At 38.2% G+C, this 21,299-nt stretch overlaps 1 protein-coding gene across 6 annotated transcripts in view; it reads right to left on the bottom strand.

Moving 5' to 3' along the window:
* Positions 1 to 2,832: 2,832 nt before the first annotated feature.
* GRIK1 (glutamate ionotropic receptor kainate type subunit 1) overlaps positions 2,833 to 21,299 on the bottom strand; it is a 368,711-nt gene continuing 350,244 nt past the window's right edge. For 2 of the 6 annotated variants that reach the window (XM_027041741.2, XM_027041742.2), the window contains 2 exons: positions 3,700 to 3,786; positions 2,833 to 3,301 (listed from right to left, as the gene is read on the bottom strand). In XM_027041741.2, the coding sequence (XP_026897542.1) occupies positions 3,146 to 3,301; positions 3,700 to 3,786 (243 nt within the window). In that variant the 3' untranslated portion in view covers positions 2,833 to 3,145. Of the gene's footprint in view, positions 3,302 to 3,699; positions 3,787 to 13,573; positions 20,086 to 21,299 lie in introns of those variants that run through there. The other 4 variants (XM_027041743.2, XM_027041745.2, XM_027041744.2 and 1 more) reach the window with 2 other exon arrangements.

Raw genomic sequence — 21,299 nt, 5'->3', positions numbered from 1 at the left:
CTGAGACAGAGAACAAAAATGCTGGTCACAGATATTTGATCTTCATCTAGATTTCTTTTACCTGCTTCCTCCTGATTTCTCTCTCTCTCTCTCTCCAGCTTCTTCTAGGCTAAGAATTGAAAATTCAGGGCTCCTAGATGTGTCAACAATCCCACGAGGTCAACACAAGCAATGAATTGTTGCTTCCTTTTTCTCTGTACTAAAGGCAAGAAGGGCCCAGATTTGAAACTTGAAAAGAATAAATCTTAACCATAAACACTATCTTTCAATCAATACTGACTTCCCTCTCTCTCTTGCTGAATATCTCACCTGGACGATCCGTGTCTATTAGCATCAAGAAATTGCCAAAGGAAGAAATGTAAGATCTGGTTTTTAATTAACTTTGCCATTGATTTCCACATAACTGTGTATGAGTCACTGTTCTTTGGTGAAAGGGATGAAAATCTCCAAGATGAATGGTTGTTCTTGGGGATTTTTCTGTACCAAGTTCTAGATATTCTACAATTTCTCCTTTTTCTCCCCTCTGGCCTCATATCTTACTCTGATCTTTGCCCTAACACACAGAGACACACAGAAACACATGTACATCTGTTCACACCAAATGTGCTTTCAGAATGAAAATATTGTTGGGATGGGGGAGGTGGGGAAGAGAGGTTATTATGTACATTTAGTAAAAGTCCTATGCTGTGGACCTAGTGCTGTGGACCTAGTCCTATGCCGTTTCACCTAGTTCATTATAGTTTTTAACTAATTTATTCATACCAAGTATTATGCATTGAATGAAAATGTAGGCATGGGTAAGTGAGAAGGAAACTGGTTAGTGGGGACCTTAAAATGTCTATCCAACAGATTGACACACAATATATTTTAGATATTAGAAACTGAAATACTTATTTTCCTACTCTACTTTCCCTGCTCTAACAGTCTGTGAAAAGATATAGTAATAGTGTCTGAAAGGAGAGAAAAGTATCATACTGTTACATTAGAAATGTAAAATAGAATGCCATTGGTGTGATTTCATAGTGAACTAAATACACTGCACATCTCCCCTCTAATATGTTATCACTCTAGTTCATCTTCAGCTGTTGGATTAACCATATTTCTATCTGCTTTTCTGTTTCTATCAGTAAGCATATCTGTATCTCTCTATATTTATCTCTATCTCTATCTATAAATATTTTTAATTGTATGAGAGAGAGGGAGAGAGAGAAAGAGAGAGAGAGAGAAAGAGAGAAAGAGAATATCTTAAGCAGTTCCATGCTCACTGCAGAGCCCAATGTGGGGCTTGATACTACCATCCTGGGATCGCGACCTGAACTGAAATCAAGAGCTGGGTGCTCAACCGACTGAGCCACCCAGACGCCCTTCTCATTTATGTAAATTGCAACTCCATTTTTTCCAGGCACGCAGGGACTGATCCCGTGATCCTGGGATCATGACCTGAGCTGAAATCAAGAGTCAGACACTCAACCCATTTAGCCACCTGGGTACCCCAGCAAATTGTTTTTAATGTCACATCTTCATGGATTTTATGTAAGATCTTAATGCATTGTCTAATGAAATACATTATTTTCCAATTGTGATTGATCCAAAATTTGAGCACTGATCACAATCATAGGAAAATATCTGGCCAGTACCTGTTATTGCTATTTTAAATGTGACGTTATTTTTCTTTTTATGTCTGGATATGTTTTTGTGCTTAAACTCTACAGGGACTAGGTAACAAAATTTGTTTAGTTATAGAACAATCCTATAGAAACCAATGGGATTTAATTATATGAACTATTGATCCAGTGCCTGCTGCTTTCCCATTGGTCCCCCAAATAATGAGTGCTACCTCAACTCCGCAGTTAAGCCTCCCTCTCCCTGCCAACCCAAATCCTAGACTTTCTCTGGACCCACTCTTCCCTCCCTCATGACCACTGTCTAAATCTCTGGCCCCATGAGTTGTGCCTCCGAGTTACTTCCATCATCCACTGGTCTGGCTGCCCCTGCTCTGGCCTGGCTGCAATGTCCTTTCTTTGGGTTCCTGAAAGAGCCTTCGGGTGACCCTGTCTCTTCTTCCTCAGATTCCTTTCCTTCAATCCTTTGTCTGCTTTCAGCCAGAGTGGTTGTCACCTGTCAGACCCTTCGTATTCCCTTGCATTTTAGCCACGCTAAACTCCTGTCCCTCCACCATCCTGGCCCTATTCGCTCTCCTTTTGGGGCCTTCCAATATGCTGCTTCCTCAGCCTAGAATGCCTGCTTCTCCATCTTACAGTCCTCCCTTCATCTGATTAACTTGTCATCGTAATTTAGCTGTACCTTCCTCCAGGAAATCTTCCTTGGTTGAGTACATGTTCCTTTGGCTTCTGGCTTCTACTGAGGAAGTGCTCATCCTTCTTTGAGTACTCAAATGTTTTTCTTTTTTGTTTAACTATAAACTATGTGAGAGCAGGGACCATATCTGTCTTCCTCACCATAGTATCTCCAGAACCTAGAATGATGCCCAGAATGTGATGGACACTTTTATTTTTTGAATGAATTTTCCCTTTTTGTTTTTAAATCCTTTTATCTTATACTCACCAATATTCCAAGTGCTATTTTAAAGTTCTTTATGAAGTCAGAATTTAAAGCACAAAGATGAGTAGTTTTATTTTACTATAATAACTAGGTATTTGGTATGAACTCTAAGTATTTTTTTTTTTTAATTAACCAGAAATGATTCTGTGTGTCTGAACCGGTTAAGAGGACTCATCAAAACAGCAAACTGGAAAACAGATGACATTTGACAAACAAACATTGTGAATGGGAGCTGAGTAATGGAGAACAAACCAACACTCAAACTTGTTCTGGAAAAAAAAACCCTGTTGATTTATTATTATTTAGAAAGCACACACAGCAATTTATCGAGAAGAAGGAGAAAAGGCAAAATAAGTGAGCATACAAATTCATTTTAAAAGATCCAGTGGCACTTCCCAAGTAATATCTGTCTCTGTGAGCTTTTTAAAGCTGTTGTATTTCGCATATCTATATGCATACCCAGAGTTATGAATATAGATACAGGGAAACACATCACACACTTGTCAGGAATCTTTCCTCCCCAAAACCTGTAGTGAGCGTATCGTTTTCCTTCCTGAAAGCTGCCTGCAGGTGTTTTCTTGGATCATGCCACAGTCTCTTTCCTCTGAGTTCGTCTCTGATGACAAGTAAGGATACTTGTGAAGGGAGATTTCCCCTTAGTTCTTGACTTTTTCTTTAGCTTTTTCTGATTTTTGAGTGAGATTCCCAGTTCTTCCATGATGGCATTGAAAGAGAGACACTAGAGAACATGAAATAATAGAGCATCAGTTTAACCTAACTAGCTGCCCCCTCCACTGATCTGTCTCTCACCAATACAAGATATTGGTCTAAGGTAACTCTGCCACACTGTAAATTCCCGGCCAGTTCCCACACCTCCTCCTCCACCCACTGGCCATTCGCCTTTTCTACTTGGGGAAATGGAGGCAGCAAGCTAGCTGGGTAGACTTTGGGCTTTCATTCACAAGATGCAGTATTATAAAACTACCCAGTTAGGCTCTCGAAATAGACAACTTACCTTTGCCGAGACACCAAAATAGAGTTAAGTTAAGTCATTTCCCCCATTGAGATGATCCAAACATTGATAGGTTTATCAAGGCATACAGGACACTTCAGTAATGCTATAGAAAATGAACAAACCTTCTCTACACCAAGGCTTTGTTTTTTTCTCCCATGAAACCTTACTTTGTTCCTAAAATAAAATCTAATTCTTGATGACTTTCCTTTCTGATAAAAAAAAAGAAAAAAAACAATTTTAAATTGTATATTTTCTCCAAAAAACAGAGATCTGGCAGCAGCAATGATGCAGCTGTGGTTGAAATGAAAATAATATGGTACCGAACCGCACAGCAAAGATGATGGCATAATACGAAGAGAAAATGGAGTGATGATCATGAAACGTCACGTGAGTGCAGATGGCGTATATATGTACGTATCTATTACAATTCCACTGTTATGTATTCGCATGCACAGTGTACAATGGTGTAATCAAACATAATTTGCTACCATTTTTTTGCAGCCAATATCAGATCTTTGAGTGATACATTCCTGCTAATAGAGATTTCCATAACTTAGTATTGTTCTTGATGAGGTGACCCTTAAAACACCCTTAAAATCCGCAAGCCTTTGGTAAGGTGTAAGCAAGTGCAAGCATGGGACTCCTTTGTCATGAACTCACAAAACGGATGGGTTGAAAGTCATATGACCACGTGCCACCCAATGATTTCTCTAGGCTGTGAGCTTCTGACAGGAAGGAAACTGGTGTTTCCTGTGTTCAAAGTAGGAAATGTCTCCTCCGGTCCTTGCGTATCAACGTGCAACATGTATTTTTGAAAATTTACACTCCAGTTTTGTTCCACAAAAAAGTTGATGTCATTTAAATAAGCAATAGTTTTAATTTTTCTACTTGATTTGAAAGCTAGACAGATACATTTGGTTCCTAGATATACATTGCTGGCCTACCAGATGTACACCTCTGAAAAAGTAGTAGTTTTTGTATGACTTCTTGTCTCTTTTGCACGTGTTTATAGACTTTGAGTTTCATTTTCATTTTCATATGGCACTAAGAATTCATGTCATTCGTGTTCATTTTCTTTCAAATCATAAGTTGTGGCTTCAGTGAATTGAGAGGGGGATCATGCCACCCAAAGAGAAACTTCAGAAATGTTTTCTATGAATTATACTTACAAAAAGTGTTATAGCACGTATGTCACAACGGAAATTTGATGTTTTTTGATAGCATTTTGTGATGTGAAATTTTTCTGTTGCTACCAGACGAACTGCATATTTTATAGTGCCATATGACACATGGTATTGTATCGGGGTCTTGCAAATTTTGCTCAGATATTTCAATGGAAGAAGTGTTTTTGTGTTTTGGGTTTGTTTTGTTTTGTTTTGCATTTTGCACAGGACATTTCTAATTTCAGGAAGATCATTAAAATGGAAGGAAGAGAGGGAAAGAAGGAGGAAGTGCAAAGGACTTTATATATACTATTACAAACAAATCTTACAGCAACCTTATAAGGAAGGAATTCTTATGCCCATTATATAGGTGGGGAAATTTACTATTGGAAATGTTAAGTAATTTGCCCAGGAAATGTGGTTCGTAAGAGCTTGCATTTGAACTCAGTCTATCTTATTTCACAGACTCAACTGCTTTCACTTGACATCAACACCTTTTTTTTTTTTTTACTTAACTACTATAAAGAGCTTTTATAGATTCTTTTCTCATAAATGCATGTTAAGAAATTGCAATATTTCTGTTTTACTTGAAGCCTGAAACATTTGAGTTTAGACATTTCTCTTCATTTTGCACTGAAACCACCAAAGTGAGTCTCCAAGTGTGGCTCACAACGAGGAAAGAACTTGATGAAACTCTCTCTTTCCTGTATTGGGTAGAGGGGTAACCACAGTTCTTGTCTTGACAATATGTTTTAATTATGTTTCTCTTTAAAACACAATCTTCCTTCAACTTTTATATTGCCTTAAAATGCAGCAAATGTCTATTCCTTTCATTAACCCTAGGTATTTATTTTTTGCTGCCCTCATGAAAGTAAAAATATATATAGTTTTATGAGTGGTCTGGTTTCCCTGTCTTTGGTCACAAATGATGATTTCTTTTTGATTCTCACTTTGTCTCCAACTGTCAAAAAGAAAATGGCAAGATATTGGGACTGACCTTTCTGCTTCCAAGTTTTTGCTGTAGTCATAAGGAAAGATGACCTTTAAGGTCGCTACCAGCCATGAGCTCAAGCAAACCATACACTCTTGTATCCACAGGAAATGAAAATGTGAAGGTCATCTCTCAGCACAGAGGGGCCTGGGAGGGTTTCCTATTCATTCATTGATTTGTCTTTCACAATCTCAGAATTAAAGATATAGATAGAGAGATAGAGAGAGACATAGAGAGATAGAGAGATAGAGAGTTAGAGAGATAGATAGATAGATAGATAGATAGATAGATAGATAGATAGATAGATATAGATAAATTGAGCGTCTGAATTAGGATAAAAATCTAAGTAGCTTTCCAAAGCTTCTATTTCTGGACTTGGTTTTTATGAACTCCCTTGTATTTGCAGAGCCGTAGAAAAATTATGGTTAAGCACAGATGTTTAAATTTCTAAACTAATTTCATTAGAAAGTATCAGACATGTTGATGACCATCTACCACCTTGCTCAGGAGGCAGGGACATTAGGGGTAGGGTGAATAACCCCAGCAGAATCCTCTGGTGTTTGGCAGACTGGAAATTACCCTGTAGTATGCAGCCGGGGTCCTCCTATTTTTCTCTGGTGGATGGAATTCATGTTTTCAATGGATCTACATATATGACCATGAATCATACTTGTGAGTTGACCCCTGGTCTCAGAATGCTGGAAGTGAAATTTCAGCTGTGCTGCCTAGTAGCTGGGTTACACTGGGCAAGATGTTTATTTTCTCTTTGATTCAGCTTCTTTATCTATACAATGGAAACAATAGTAGAATCCTTTTCATAAGAGTTATTTTGTGAACCATTGAGTGGGTACATGTAAAACAGCACAATGCCTGACCCATGGTAAGTTTCTCTATTTATTTAAAATAACATGGTATAGGGGCGCCTGGGTGGCTCAGTCGGTTAAGCATCCGACTTGGGCTCATCTTGCGGTTCCTGAGTTCAAGGCCGTGTCTGTCTCTGTGCTGCCTGGAGCCTGCTTCGGATTCTGTCTGTCTGTCTCTCTCTCTTTCTCTCTCAAAAATAAACAAACATTAAAAAAAATAAAAAATAAAATAACATTGTATAGGGGCACCTGGGTGGTTCAGTCATGTAAGTGTCTGACTCTTGGTTTCAGGATATGATCTCATGATTTCATGAGTTTGAGCCCCAAATTGGGCTCTATGCTGGCAGCACGGAATCTGCTTGGGATTTTTTCTCTCCCTCTCTCTCTGTCCTTCCCCCAGTCACACTGTCTCTCTCTCTCTCAGAATAAATAAACTTAAAAAAATAACATTGTATATATCACTGAAAATAGTTTAAGTCTATGAAACTTACTGATATGTATTTTGGTGTTTTTTTTTTTTTTTTTTTTGGATGGAAGGAAGGGAGGAACAGTGAAAAGTTGATGATCCTTTAATATTATCCATTGTATGCCCTTCTATGCACCAATTCTTTGTTTCCACCAGTGTTTTGTTAAAGTACGTTCTATACATGTTTAATACATAGATTTTTCAATGCTTATTTTATTTGTTTCAGCCAGCTCATAACATGTTTTAGTGTTTATGCAGTAATAAGATTTATGACAGCTTGTGTCTTGCCTCTGAAGGATAGGTGCTCAAGCATGAGAAAGAAATGAAAATTAGCCACAGCTCTTTGCCATTTAAAAAAACTTATCTCTATGCATCTGAACCCATTTACTGTGAATTGCTATGATGATAAGTTTGATAGGAAAATTCACTTATGAATGGATTTATAGTAATAAACTGTGTTAGTGCCATTTATGCCGTTCTGAACACTGTCCAAAGATAAAGTGATGTGTGTGTGTGCAGGGATCGCATGTGTGTGCGTGTGTGTGCTTGTGTGCATGCACCTACATGTGCATGTGACCTCTCTTGCAGAGGAAAGGAAAGTGAGAAACAAGTTCATGTACTAGAAACCATGAGTGAAACTTCAGCTAGCACTGTAGTTCGCCTGGTTTTAGAAGGATTTCTTTCTTTCTTTCTTTCTTTCTTTCTTTCTTTCTTTCTTTCTTTCTTTCTTTCTTTCTTTCTTTTCTTTCTCTCTTTCTCTCTTTCTTTCTTCCAATGTTTGTTTGTTTGTTTATTTATTTATTTATTTTTTAACGTTTATTTATTTTTGAGACAAAGAGAGACAGAGCATGAACGGGGGAGGGGCAGAGAGAGAGGGAGACACAGAATTGGAAGCAGGCTCCAGGCTCTGAGCCATCAGCCCAGAGCCCGACGCGGGGCTCGAACTCACAGACCGCGAGATCGTGACCTGAGCTGAAGTCGGACGCTTAACTGACTGAGCCACCCGGGCGCCCCAATGTTTATTTATTTTTGAGAGAGAGAGAGAGAGAGCGCGCACGGAGCACACGCATGAGCAGGGGAGGGGCAGAGAGAGAGGGAGACACAGAATGCAAAGCAGGCCCTGGGCTCTGAGCTGTCAGCACAGAGCCCAACGCGGGGCTCGAACCCACAAACTGTGAGATCATGACCTGAGCTGAAGTCAGATGTTTAACCATCTGAGCCACCCAGGCGCCCCTGACTTGCTGATTTCTTTTGCAGAAAACCATTCCTCTTCTCCATTCCTTTTGTGCCTGTAGTGTGACCCTAGTGAGCCCCTCTGTCCTCTTTTCCTGCCGCCTTTTGCTTTCTTTTACCTTCCTCTTTGTCTTGATTTTTTTTTAATAATTGCTGACGTCATGGCACCTCCTCTGGATTAATCCTTAATATTTGGTTTCTTGGTACTAGTGTGAACCTGAACATAAATTATTCTTCTCCTGGCACCTTTATCCTTCTGTTGCAAATATTCCCCTGGAAGGGACGGGAGAAGTTAAATGAATTCTTGTTTTGTACCTAAAATTACCTGCCCCCCCCACCCCCCCACAGAGTCTAGGGGTGGGGAGTGATTTCCTTTACATTATAGGAAGAACTGTGTGCTGAAATTTGATTTGGGTTTACAATATTGAAAGGACCAAGGCTAAGCTGTCTCGTATTGGCTTTCATACTGTTTGCAAACGTGGCATCAGATTGTGACTATCAGACTGATTTCTCTTGTATATTTAACATTTATGCATTCCATGCTTTATTCATTGGTACATTTAGAAGAACTTGGGGTGAATGCCTTTATACCTTACATTTTGTACAGGTTTCTCTCTTTATTATGCTCTTTGTTTAAAGACACTTGAAGTGGTCTGTGACATTGTCTAATAAATTTTCACATTATGTGTTGAAGAAAGATACAGATAATATTTGTGTCATTTTATAAATGTAAAAGCTTTCATTTTATATAGATATGCTTTAACTTGAAAGCAAGCTCTAACTTGAAGCCTTTTTTGTAAAGACTATTTTTAGTAAAATAGACTGAATTTTAACAAATATAGAAATCAAGGAATGGGTTACTGAGAAATGATGAGATTATCATTGCTGTTGTGTTCTTGGTTTGGTTGAATTACTATCATAGTCTGGAGGCAGTGTCTCAATGATTTTTTTTTTTTTTCTTTTTAACGAGATGGTCTAAGTATTCACATCCTTAACATTTTTAAACTGTGAGATTCAATATGGGAACAAACCTAAAATGTTCAAAATGTCAGGAAACTTTTTAAGGAATAAGAACAGAAACCTATTCATACATTTGCTACCTTAAGACTTTGGAAAGTCTGGTCACCTCTCTACATAAGTGTTTTATGTCTTCACAGGATAATTGATGATCTAAGAGCAGAGATCAAGCTTCAGTGATCCCCCACTAGTTATGTTAAGGAAGGAGGAGGGAGATTGTTAGAGTAGCTATGTGTATACCATTTTGTGTGAAATTCTTGCATTCCAGAACTCAGAATTTGGCTACCATTTGCTCTGGTTTTATCAGTTTTCTGGGTTCATTCAGAATTCCTGGGCCACCTCTCATGCAGCCATCCTTGGATTAAAAATATATATATATATCTGAGAGGTTGGGAGTCAGCCATCATATTAGCCTCGAGAATAGTGATTATGATTAATTGTGCCTGAAAGCTAATGAGGAAGCCGATTCTCATCTCCTGAATCTGTGCCAAAAATTTCTGGATGGAGGAAATCTAGACATTGGCCTAAAACTTAAAAGTGTGGTCTGCTATCCCCACCTGTCACCCAGAAGCCACTCCTTACCCAGCTAATTTTCAACTGGCTCTTCACTCCTTCTACATTTTCCCTGGGGCTACAGTATATCAACCCCACTAACTTATTTTCCTATCTCTCTTTTTTTTAAACATTTTAAATCTTTATTTAGTTTTGAGAGAGAGAGAGAACCAGCAGGGGAGCAGAGAGAGAGGGAGATATAGAATCTGAAGCAGGTTCTAGGCTCTGAACCGTCAGCTCAGAGCCTGACGTGGGGCTCAAACTCACGAACCATGATCGTGACCTGAGCCAAAATCGAAATCCCAACTGACTTAGCCAGCTAGGCGCCCCTCCTGGCTCTTTTTAATGTCACGTTTTCACCATCTCTGTCCTTTTCCTTCTCGTCTCCTCCATTTTACTTTTTTTGCCCCCACACTTGAGACTTGGTGCCAACATCTTTGCTGTCTCAGATCCTAGATGTAAGCTGATTCCCTGCATGAAAGCATATCCCAGAATTCTCTGTTTTCCAATCTGAGTTCCTTCAAACCATAAACATACACCTATGGGGGACACAAGGTTAGTCAATGACACTAGATACATGAGGATCATCTTTCTAGGGTTCATTTTTGTTTAAAGATTTTATTTAGAAAACTTTTCTTCCATTAGAATAAGTGTAAGTCTATTGTGGAATGGATACACACACACACACACACACACACACACATATATATATATATATATATGTATATATATATATATATAATTTATTTATTTTTAAGAATTCTTTAAGAAATTTTTCACTATGGGTGGCTGCCCAAGACTCTACAAAATTCTTGGGGGTATTAGTTCGTTCTCCTCTAACATTAGGAATAATTTCATAGAAAACTTTGAAAAGTGAGGTTAACACTGAAGCAATGTTCCATTTTGATATTAATCCGTGTACTTTTCCAAATCTTCTGAATCTGAGCCCTTTTTCCCACTTTTAAAATTATAGCAAGAGCTTTTGTATGCATTGCCCTCAGGGTAGGGATGACATAGAAAGAGGAAAAAAAGTAAAATTTGCAGCTTTGAGTTCTTAAATAGATTTTTGTGGATCTATAGAAGCCACTGCAGTCTTTGAAGCTATTAATTACAACAGCTAGGTGTTTGAAAGAAGGAAAAAGAAGGCACTTTGAATTGTAAAAGTTTGCCTTCGAGCCTTCAGGGCCCAGCCCCTGAGATTATGGCTGGGGTATGAAGCTAGGACTGTTCTGTGTTTATTTTCAAGGAGAATCATCCAGCCAGGGGCTAGGACAGCCTAGATGCTGAGGAATACCAGAGAAGGGGCCCCTCACTTGCAACTTTTGGGATCAAACTCCCATGAGGTGAAGTAAGGCAAATAGATGTGGGGACAGCTTAATAGATGAAGGGAGCTGAAAACACAAGGAAATCGTGCCCACTTTCTGTCCCATATTCAGAGGAAGCAGTCACTGAGTGCAGAAATATCATCAGAGCTGATCATCAGGCTGGTTGGAGACTGTCTCCCATGACCTCTGAAGTGTGCTCAAGAGCAGTGAGACTTTCCTGTGCTCCAGGAGGGCACGAAAGTTGCTGATGAGTTTGGAGAGATGGCTGCAGAGTGTCCCCCGCAAGCATTATGACTAGACAGCTGCAAGTTGTTTCTGCCATAAGGATAAGCTTCAGGTGGGCTGGACATATCTGAGATGAGCAACCCTGCTTGCTTAAAAATGGCAGAGATGTGGGTTTGTATGCCAATCCAAGGTACTCCCAGTGCCTTTCTCCTGTCTGGAGTCACCATCAGAGGCCACCATGACTTTCTTCTCTGGCCTTCTGGCTTCTCTCTGGCTTCCCTACATCTCCCAAGTCTGCCTTAGCCCCTTGTGCAAGCTCGGGGCCTACATACTTCCTCTGTTATTGGCCTCATGTGTACCTGAGCAGGCCTCCATTGCTGAACTTGAGATGATACTATGAGGACTGACTTTCCATTACCACATGGAGAAGAGGGCCTGTCCTTTCTGCAACTTAGAGGCTGAGTTAGGGCCATAAATATATAATTCCAAGAAATTCTTTGTATGCCCCTTCTCATATAGAGAATGGCCTTGGCCTTGAGGTAAATTGAACCTGATGGAGGGTTTTAGTGTCCACAGTGTATATGTGCACTACCGTGGAGTCCTTGCAGTACTAGCTTATGCCCACATGTAGCGGACATACATTTTTCTCAAGCTATAAACTTAGGTGTGCAAGAAAACCATGTGATGCCATAAAAAAATAACAACAGATCCCACCTTAGAGGTTCCCATCCACTAGTAGATGTTGTCAACTCAATGTAACTCACTCATTGTTTAAAACTGAGTTTCTTTTGGTTAATGGCTCAGTTAATATGAACCTCTCCCCTCCTCCCTTCTTCTTCTCTTCTTTCCCAGGTGCATCTGGGCTTAGGAAAATTTAATGGAGGGTCTGGGCATTGGTGATGGTGGGAGCAGCTGATCCATGGCCATATTACATTCTTTGGCTTCCACTGGGGTTGGATCCTAGGAGGCCATCAGTGCTGCACTTTCTCTGCTGAGTCCTCTAGGTGCTTGTGGCCCCACTATGGTCTCCATGTCAGGTCTACACATTGAGTCTTTTCCCCCTCCAACCTCAACCTTTCAATCCACTGGTTCAGCCCTTCTGCAAGGCTCTTCATTGAGAAGTGCCATGGAGCTTTCACTGTTTTCCCTGCGATGCTCTGGGACTGAGCAGGACTCTACGAAGCTGTTCATAGGTTCATGACCTAGATATTGTTATTGCACCATTCTGGAAACAGTTGGATGTAAGATTTTTCTCAAGTTTTCCCATCTCCTGGGCTATACCCTGTAAACTCCAATATGGCATTTTCTGTTCAAGATCTCCCAGAACTTTTCTGAGGTTTCTATTTTCCTGTCCTCAAGTTGGGACTTGGCTCATGGATGGCCATGAAGCCTTCTCTCAGGGATTCCAGTACCACTAAGATTTAATGACTTCCCTCCCATTCTTCCCTTCTGTCCTAGTGGTCAAAAGCTGGTCAGGGATAGGAACATGAGGGAAGAAATCATTATTTTGTGTATTTCCACAATCTTGGGCCTCTGGGTTTTGGCTCTTGTTAATTACAGATAAGCTTTTCGAATAACAACTAATCTATTCAACAAAACACCTGGTTCTTGAGACTGAAAGCCATGGTTTCCAAGATTTTTGTCTATACTACAAATCTGTAAAGTTTACTTAAAACTCAAAAGCTAAGAGTCTGATTCATCTCTGGCTTGGAAGCCGTACAGATAAAAACATTGACGCTTAAGGGTGGAGGAGGATGGGGTAAAAACAATAGAAAATAAAAGCACATCAACCTTTTTCTTTGTTTCCCTTTGTCTTTCTTTAACAGAATTACTGAAGTTCCACTTACAGAATAGGTTTCCCCATCTCTCTTGAATTGTGACTGAGAATATAACCCATTCCATAGCTATGAATAACTTCTAGCTATGTCTTGTTTTGCTTGTTGGTTTGTTTTATTTTGTTTTCTTTCTTTCTCTTTCTTTCTTCCTTTCTTCCTTCCTTCCTTCCTTCCTTCCTTCCTTCCTTCCTTCCTTCCTTCCTTCCTTTCTTTCTTTCTTTCTTTCTTTCTTTCTTTCTTTCTTTCTTTCTTTCTTTCTTTCTTTCTTTTTCACCTATCTGTAGGCTCATCAGAGTCAAGAATGAGTCCACTTTTGTAGCCTTTCCTGTGTTTGTAACACTTTGCTTATGACTGGATGAGAACTTTTTCACTCTTTGATGCCATGATGGCCGGTTTTCTCTTTATCCAGAGTAGACCATTTCATCCTGCAGCACTGGCAAGAAAAGGTAATTCTGTCTATGACAATAAAAATTTAGTATGTTTAAGGTAACTGCGCAATCATATTTATATTTGTATTTGGTATTTGGTCAAGCTTTTTTTTGTTGTTGTTTGGTCCTCCTTCTTTTTATTTCCTTCCCACTTTCTATTAAACTTAAAAAATTACTGTGGTTGCAGAGAACTTTAAATATCACCCCTTTGGGGCTCCTGGGTGACTCAGTCAGTTAAGTGTCTGACTCTTGATTTTGGCTCAGGTCATGATCTCATGGTTTGTGGGTTTCAGCCCCACATCGAGCTCTTTGCTGACAAGGAGCCTACTTGGGATTCTCTCTCTCTCTCCCCCTCTCTCTGCCCCTCCCCTGCTCACTGTCTCTGTTTCTTTCTCAAAATAAATAGATAAACTTAAAAAAAAAAAAGAAAAAAATGTCATCCCTTTATGTCACAGCTGGGGAGACTGAGAATAAGAGAGGGACAACGACTTGCCCAAAGTCACATAGCTATTCAGTAGCAGCACAGGGACCTGAACTCTTGGCTTGTGACTCCCAGGTCATGTTTTTGTTGAGTCATTTACACCTTTCAGAATTTGTTTGGTTTTAAGACACTGCCACTATACACTGGAAAAGTTATTTCTAAATGGATGTTAATTGCTTCCTGGCCTCTCTGTGAATTGATGAATGTTTGGGTTTCCAGGCAAAGGAAAACCTCTTTGTACAATTACAGAAATAAACTGATTGAGATTTCTCCAAATGACTTGCTAAATAAAGTGATCTGACTACAGAAGAAATGAATGAGAACGTGTGGAAGCATCTGATAATGTGCCAACTGATACTTAGGACTTAAGATAATTGCATATCGGGGCACCTGGGTGGCTCAGTCAGTTTAAGCGTCTGACTTTGGCTCAGGTCAGGATCTCACAGTTGGTGAGTTCGAGCCCCACAATGGGCTCTCTGCTGACAGCTCAGAGTCTGGAGCCTGCTTTGGATTCTGTGTCTCCCTCTCACTCTCTGCCCCTCTCCTACTTGCACCCTGTCTCTCTCTCTCTCTCAAAAATAAATAAACATTAAAAAAAAATAAAAAAAAGATAATTGTATATTAGGGTAGGTTACCTGGGGACAGTAGTTTCTTAGTTCCTATGGTTGGTAAGGACTAAATTGATCAGGGCAACAATCTTTTTTTGAAATGGAAAAATCTGAATATTTGAAGTCTAAACACTTCAGTTAAAAAATTGGATACAAAGAAAATCCTGGTTTTGCTAACTTAAGCTTAGTAGATAAAGGAGCGACAGTAACTCTATTCCATCACTCAGGTCCTACTCATGCTTTTTGTGTGTTTCTGGGTGTATACGCTGAAGCACGGAGACATGGTGGGGTTGTGCAATTTGGCCAATTAGCCCCATTTGGGTTGACGACTGCAAAGTTCAGATTTTGTAGCGGGTGTAACCACATAGAACATTTGGGCTTTTATCACCAAAACGTTCTCATCTGTGTAAGTAGAATTTTTTTGAAAATTTAAGGGAGAATCCCATTTTCCATGATATCAGTCTCTACGGAGAGGATTTTGAAAGCAAAAATGATTTTAATATGCCTGTGCATCTGGACATAAAATTCCATAACTGCGGGAAGCATAATGAGATGGTTACTAAAGGCAAGTTAAAACTGCAGCATCAAGCAGAAATTTTTCATTATCTATAGGAGTTAATTAATAATGCCATTTGGCACAGTCAGATGTGCAGAAAATAGTCCGAGAAGTAGGAATGCCTTGCTTTCCTTTTACTTTTCAAGGCTGTTCAGGCTACTTTTAAATTGCTTACTGGGAAATAGACCTTATAGTATAAAGGGTCACGGGCTTGGAAACTAATTGGGATTCATTGTTTTGCTGCTTTGCCATAGATGGCTCATATAGAACATAATATAATGCTAGTCAAATGTAATGAGGTATTTGGAAATATTTTTTGGGGGGGGTAGTTTATAACTATATAATCCAGCTGATTTTCCTAAGGGCATGATCTCTACCCACCATGTGTCCTCAGGTAGTTGCAGTTTTGCTGGAAAAACTCTAAAATAATTCAACTTCTAATTTTAGTCTAAGACAAAATAAACTTTATTTTTTTCCTTATTGCATTGGATTATAAACAGGCTTGTCAGGAATTGGATTAGACAGCGTTAGATGCTCCATAGTTGTCGATGCACTGTTCAATCTTTTCAAACACCTCTCTGCTCTCTTGCTAACTTTAAACAGTATTCCTCAAAGTATAAGCCACAGATAACCTGCCAATGTTAATAAAATCTCACCCTCACCACTTAACTTGAAGTCAAATTGCTGTGTTCCATCTAGCTTTAAAGAAAACTCATGCTTACCAAAGTTTTAAAGTAAAACAGCTGTATTTAAGATTGTTGGGGGGAAAAAAAGCTCATGTAAGGAAAGGTATTTTTAAAAAATCTCTTGTACTAAAAAAACTCATGTACATGACCTAATTTTGGAGAAAACTGCTATATTGAAGCTATTTTTTTTTAATGGAAACTAATGTCTACAACTAATTTTAAGCATTCGCTTTCAGATTTTGTTAAAAAGTCACCAATTCCTGGATTACACTCACTGAGAAGCAATCTATGGAGGTAGAACCTATAATCCATATTTTAAAGAATTTCCCCGGTTGATTCTGAGGTACACCAAAGTTCTGAGAACTAATGACAAAAAAAAACAGAGTTTGGAATTTTTTCTTTCATGTTCAAGGTTCTTTTTTTCTAAATTTCACTTAAAATGCAATGGCCCCTGGTGGAGTCACTGTCGTTTCAGCAGTCATTTACTTGATGTCAAGTATTGGTTGTCTAGGGCATGTATAAAAAGAAAAAGAAGTGTAAGGAGCCTTGGTTTCTGAAATGAATAGAAGTTCTTCAAGGGAAAAAAGGGCACAGAGACCAATTAAACTACCTATTTGATCATTTTGAGTAGGTCTAGCAACTATAACTAAACATGAAGGTCATCAATTGAATATAATGAAATTTTTATCTCAAAGATGTGCAGTTTATTTTTGAACTCTCTCTATAAAGGGTTTATTGAATATTGAATGCCAAATATGTGAATATATCTTGGCTTAGAATTAGTGGTCGTACCTCTGGAATCAATCAACAGACATCAATGAATTATTGAATGCTGATTACACACATAAGATTATGCTTTAGATCACTACTGCACAGTAAAATCAACCGACTACCTTAAAAAACTATTGTCCTGCCCTCCTTCCAGACTAATCAAATAAGAATTTCTAGAGATGAGGTTCATGACTTCTACTGGATCCTCATGTGTTGCCAGTTTGGGTCCTTCCCTGGGGTGCAATGAACTTGATTTTTAATGATTGTGTGAGGAAAAGTGGTTTTAGAGAGAGTTTGAACCTGTAATTGGAAAACCTCTTTTCCAGACAGACTGTGTATTAAGATGCATGATAAATTGTACTTACTGGCCACATGACCAGATAGCAATACCTAATTTCTCTATAAGGGGCTAATATCTGTTAACCAATATCTATTAACAGAATTCTTATAAATGATCTTATTTCCAATACCATTATAGAATTTCATTTAATTCTCAAAGCAAATATAGGTCAACAAATTATCTTCATTTTACAAATGAGGAAACTAGGGCTCAGAGAAATTAAAAACTACCCCCAATCGTCAATACCATTGTTTACTGAATGGCAACGATGTGCCAGGCATGGTTAATGTGTTTTGTACAATAACACTGGATGAGGTACGTATCATCAAGCCAGCATTCCCTGAGTATGATCTGTAGAAAATGGTCTGTCAAGATACTTCGGGGGAAAAACAGATTCTGCTATCTAATAAGTTTGGGAAATACTGAATGCTTTCCAATCTTGTTGAAAATTCCCAATGCATCATAACATGTTAAAAACACTGAGATATCATGCCATAAAGAAAGTTTAGAGTAGTGTTCCATGGGTTCCTTGACCAGAAAATCTAATTTGAATAACACTTGTCAATGGTACCTTATGACCGAGAAATTATGTCCTAATATTACCTACTAAGAAACAAAGGCTCTGAGAAATGCAGTCACTTGTCTACTGTGATTCAGCATGTGGCTGTACTAGAACCTGCACCTAAGTTTGGTTGATTTTGAAAATTCTCCTATAATTCTAAATTCTAGGACTCCAGGTTGCTGACTGTTTATTTCTCTGTTAGTAAAGCTGAAATAAAATTGTTGAATGGATTAAATGTAATGCTGTATCATTTCGAAACATTTTGAAAACTGTAAAATAAGATATAAATATCAGAAATAGGTAGTATACATCTTAAAGTGGCACACAACTATTAAGTTTACCCAAACTCTGAATTACACTTTCAAAGGAGAGTCTCTGTAGAAAAGCAGATTTTGTTATCGCTAACCCCTTGATCATCTCAACTTCATCAATCACCCTTGAACTTTTTTGGTAGCATCTTTGATTTACTAAATAGTCCTTGGGAAGATAAACTCATGTAATTTGTGGTTTCCACATACAGAATCAATAAATTCTGAATACTAAAATACTCCAATGTTTGCCTCTATTGATTATGAAGATGTAAACCCTGACCCAGGACAAAGTGTGCTGCTTTCACTTTAATAACAGTAGATAAATGTTAGTGTAATTTAGAGATATTTTCTTAAAAGCACATTTATTTAAAGAAGAAAGCAAGACTGAGAAAATCAGGGCAGGAGTCAACTTTCCTATACATGCGTTACTGGAGAAATATAGTTTTGACTGGAGGGACCTGTGGTTCAAAAATTGGAACCCATTTAAAGCTAAGCAAAGAGAAGGCAAAATGCTACATGATTGCACAGATGGCTTATCTTTAATTCTGAGAAATATGTTTTGGGGCTAACTTCACATGTCAAAAGGTAATCCCATTAAGGAGAACAAAGACCAACTGATCCCATGCTGGGGGAAGATGAAAGGCATCCTCAATTCCCCTATGCACTGTGAAGAGGAAAAGAAGCTCAGAGGGCAGGCAGACATCCTCCATCACAACAAATTAAGTATGCAGTTGGTTTCTTATGTCACCAAGCTGAGTTAGAGTGGGAATTATTTACAACATTTTGAATGCAGGTGGAAAATAAATCTAGAGATCTGTAACTAATGTGTATGGAAATTCTTTCCTCTATTTATTTTCTCCTCCTTGCCCTTCTCCCTAATATACTTGGAGTGAATTGATAATGACAAAGCATCCAAAGAAATGAGCGTGAAAGTGTTAATGCTCAGAAAAGATTGTGAGGAGAACAACCACTCTATGCTGGGTGAGTAGGAAAGGAATAAAATTACATCTTGTGAAAAGATGTTCGTCAATGCATAGTGAAAGTGAGTCAGTGGAAAATAGAAGATGCTATGTGTTAGTTCCTAGTTTAGGAGTTTGTCTGGAGCTTGCAAGAAATAGTCTGCAGCATGAAAAAAACCACAGTCCCTTGGAGACTCTGAACATACTATGATCTGAACGTACAGAGGGTTGTCAGGTAAATGTTACGTGAGAGCTTGATGTTAATGAATTTCGACCCAAGAATCATTTTCGACTGAGTTGTGCCTTTCTGAGTGAAGTTCAGCATAGCTAATGCTCTTCTGTGACGCCAGAGGGTTCAAGTTTAGTTTCCATTTTCTGGATCACGTTTTTCAATTTTTAAAATATAAGACACCTTGAGTCTTTGTGTAAATAATACATTTTAAATAGTGGAATCAATTTGAGTTGAACGTCAACGTTGTTATGGACTTACTACCAAAAGTTAGGGTTTCGGGTAGTTTGAATATGTGGATCTACATAGAACAGAAGGGACAGGGAGAGGGAAACAGGAGTTTAAAAAAAAAGAAAAACAAAAGGTCCACAAAGATAAAAAAGAATTCCACCATACTAGCATTTTGTTTTTATGCTTTGCACTGTTGAAAATCTACATCTACTTTTTCATGAAGAAAGACTTGCTTATTTTTAACACATAAATATAGAACTAAGATAACCGTTATCTTGATGGTATAGCAGATTCTGGAAAATACACATATATTGAAGTTTATATGCCCCTAATACACCTCGGTTTCAACACAGAATGTGCATCTGTTTTCAGTGCATTGAATTCAGTGTCTAGAGTCCATGAGTTTTGCTACCTTGAAAGGATAAAGAATTATGGCTATTTATGCTTAAAAGATACAGATATCATCAACAATACCAATTAGCAGAAACAATTTCTACTGGGCACACTTTTTTTTTTTTTTAACTGATTACACAGTGTGAACTGAGGACTGTGTCCGAATCCCTCTCTCCTCTCGAATTAATTTGCCACATTCTAAATCCGTAGATAAAGTGGTTCCAGAAGTGGAGTTGGTTGGATGGGTTTGTTTACACTTCAGTCCATAAAAGAAACAAAAAGCCTTGCATGCAAAAAGAAATGAGAAAAAAATATAGAAAAAAATGAATAAATCAGAAGCAAAAATGAATGTTTAAATGAAAATTTAAATCAAATGAAGCTGGCAATTATGAGAAGCACATTAAAAGCATAACATATACAAGCTTTTATTTTTCAAATTAGTTGCATAAAACAAGACACCTCAAGAGCAAATTGAAAGTTAAAACAAAGCAGAACAGTCCATTTTCCCTTTTAAGTAAAGATAGTTTTCTCTAAAAAAATCTAAAAAAGGGGCGTTTAATGTTCTCACAATTGCCTTGTAATTTTGGGAAAATTATCATGATAAAACCAAGTTATAATCAATCATCTCCAGCTTTGGGAGCTTAAAGAGAGTTTCCACTTAAAGGAGGTGGGACTGGTGTGAAATTATTAATCAGAACTGGCTACATAATTTGTGGGGCCCAATACAAAGGGAAAATGTGGAACCCCTTGTTTAAAAATGATTAGTAATTTCAAGACAGTGACAGCTGAGCATTAAACTAGCCATGTTATTAATAGTTTATAGTCTCAAAATTCTAACAATAATTTTAAATTGAATGGGTGGTCTAATGCACTATGATGGGCATGAGGTTTGTACTTTGTTTATTCTAGTATGCTTATGAAAGAATTATCTTTAATATAATCATCTTATACAGAATGGTAGGAGCTCCTGGTGTGATTTCCATCAAAAATAAAAGTGACAGGCAAAAATGGTTGACTGTTGAAATCAACTATGATCCTAAATACAATCTGGAAAAATAAAGTCTCTAATATATTTCATTGTCATTCTGTGTTATTTATCATATTCCTGACCAAAAAATCCTGATGAATTACCTTTTTATAGATCATGTTTTGGGAGAGGTAAATGCTCAGTTTCAAAATACTGCATTTATATCTTTATGTAAATTGCTTTGCATTCATACATGTGCTCAGCATCCACACTTCCAGAAAGGATGGTAACATTTCTCTCAAAGATCTTTTTATATCTTTTCCAATTTTGGATTTATTTCTTGCCTGCTTTATCGAGGATTTCTATCTTAAGAGCAAATAACTGTTCAAGAAATTAACTGGGTTTGGAATTTCTGCACTGCTGTTCCAAATAGGGCTAATTGGATTTAGTATATAAGGCGCTTCCTTCTTCTCATTAATAAATGATGGCACCGCAGTGCCAGCAGCACCTGGCAGGGATTCAAGAGCTCT

Source organism: Acinonyx jubatus, chromosome C2 (genome assembly GCF_027475565.1).
Source record: "Acinonyx jubatus isolate Ajub_Pintada_27869175 chromosome C2, VMU_Ajub_asm_v1.0, whole genome shotgun sequence".
NCBI classification, from domain to species: Eukaryota; Metazoa; Chordata; class Mammalia; order Carnivora; family Felidae; genus Acinonyx; species Acinonyx jubatus.
The sequence above is the reverse complement of the archived record's forward strand: the minus strand, read 5'-3'. Positions and strand labels throughout refer to the sequence as shown.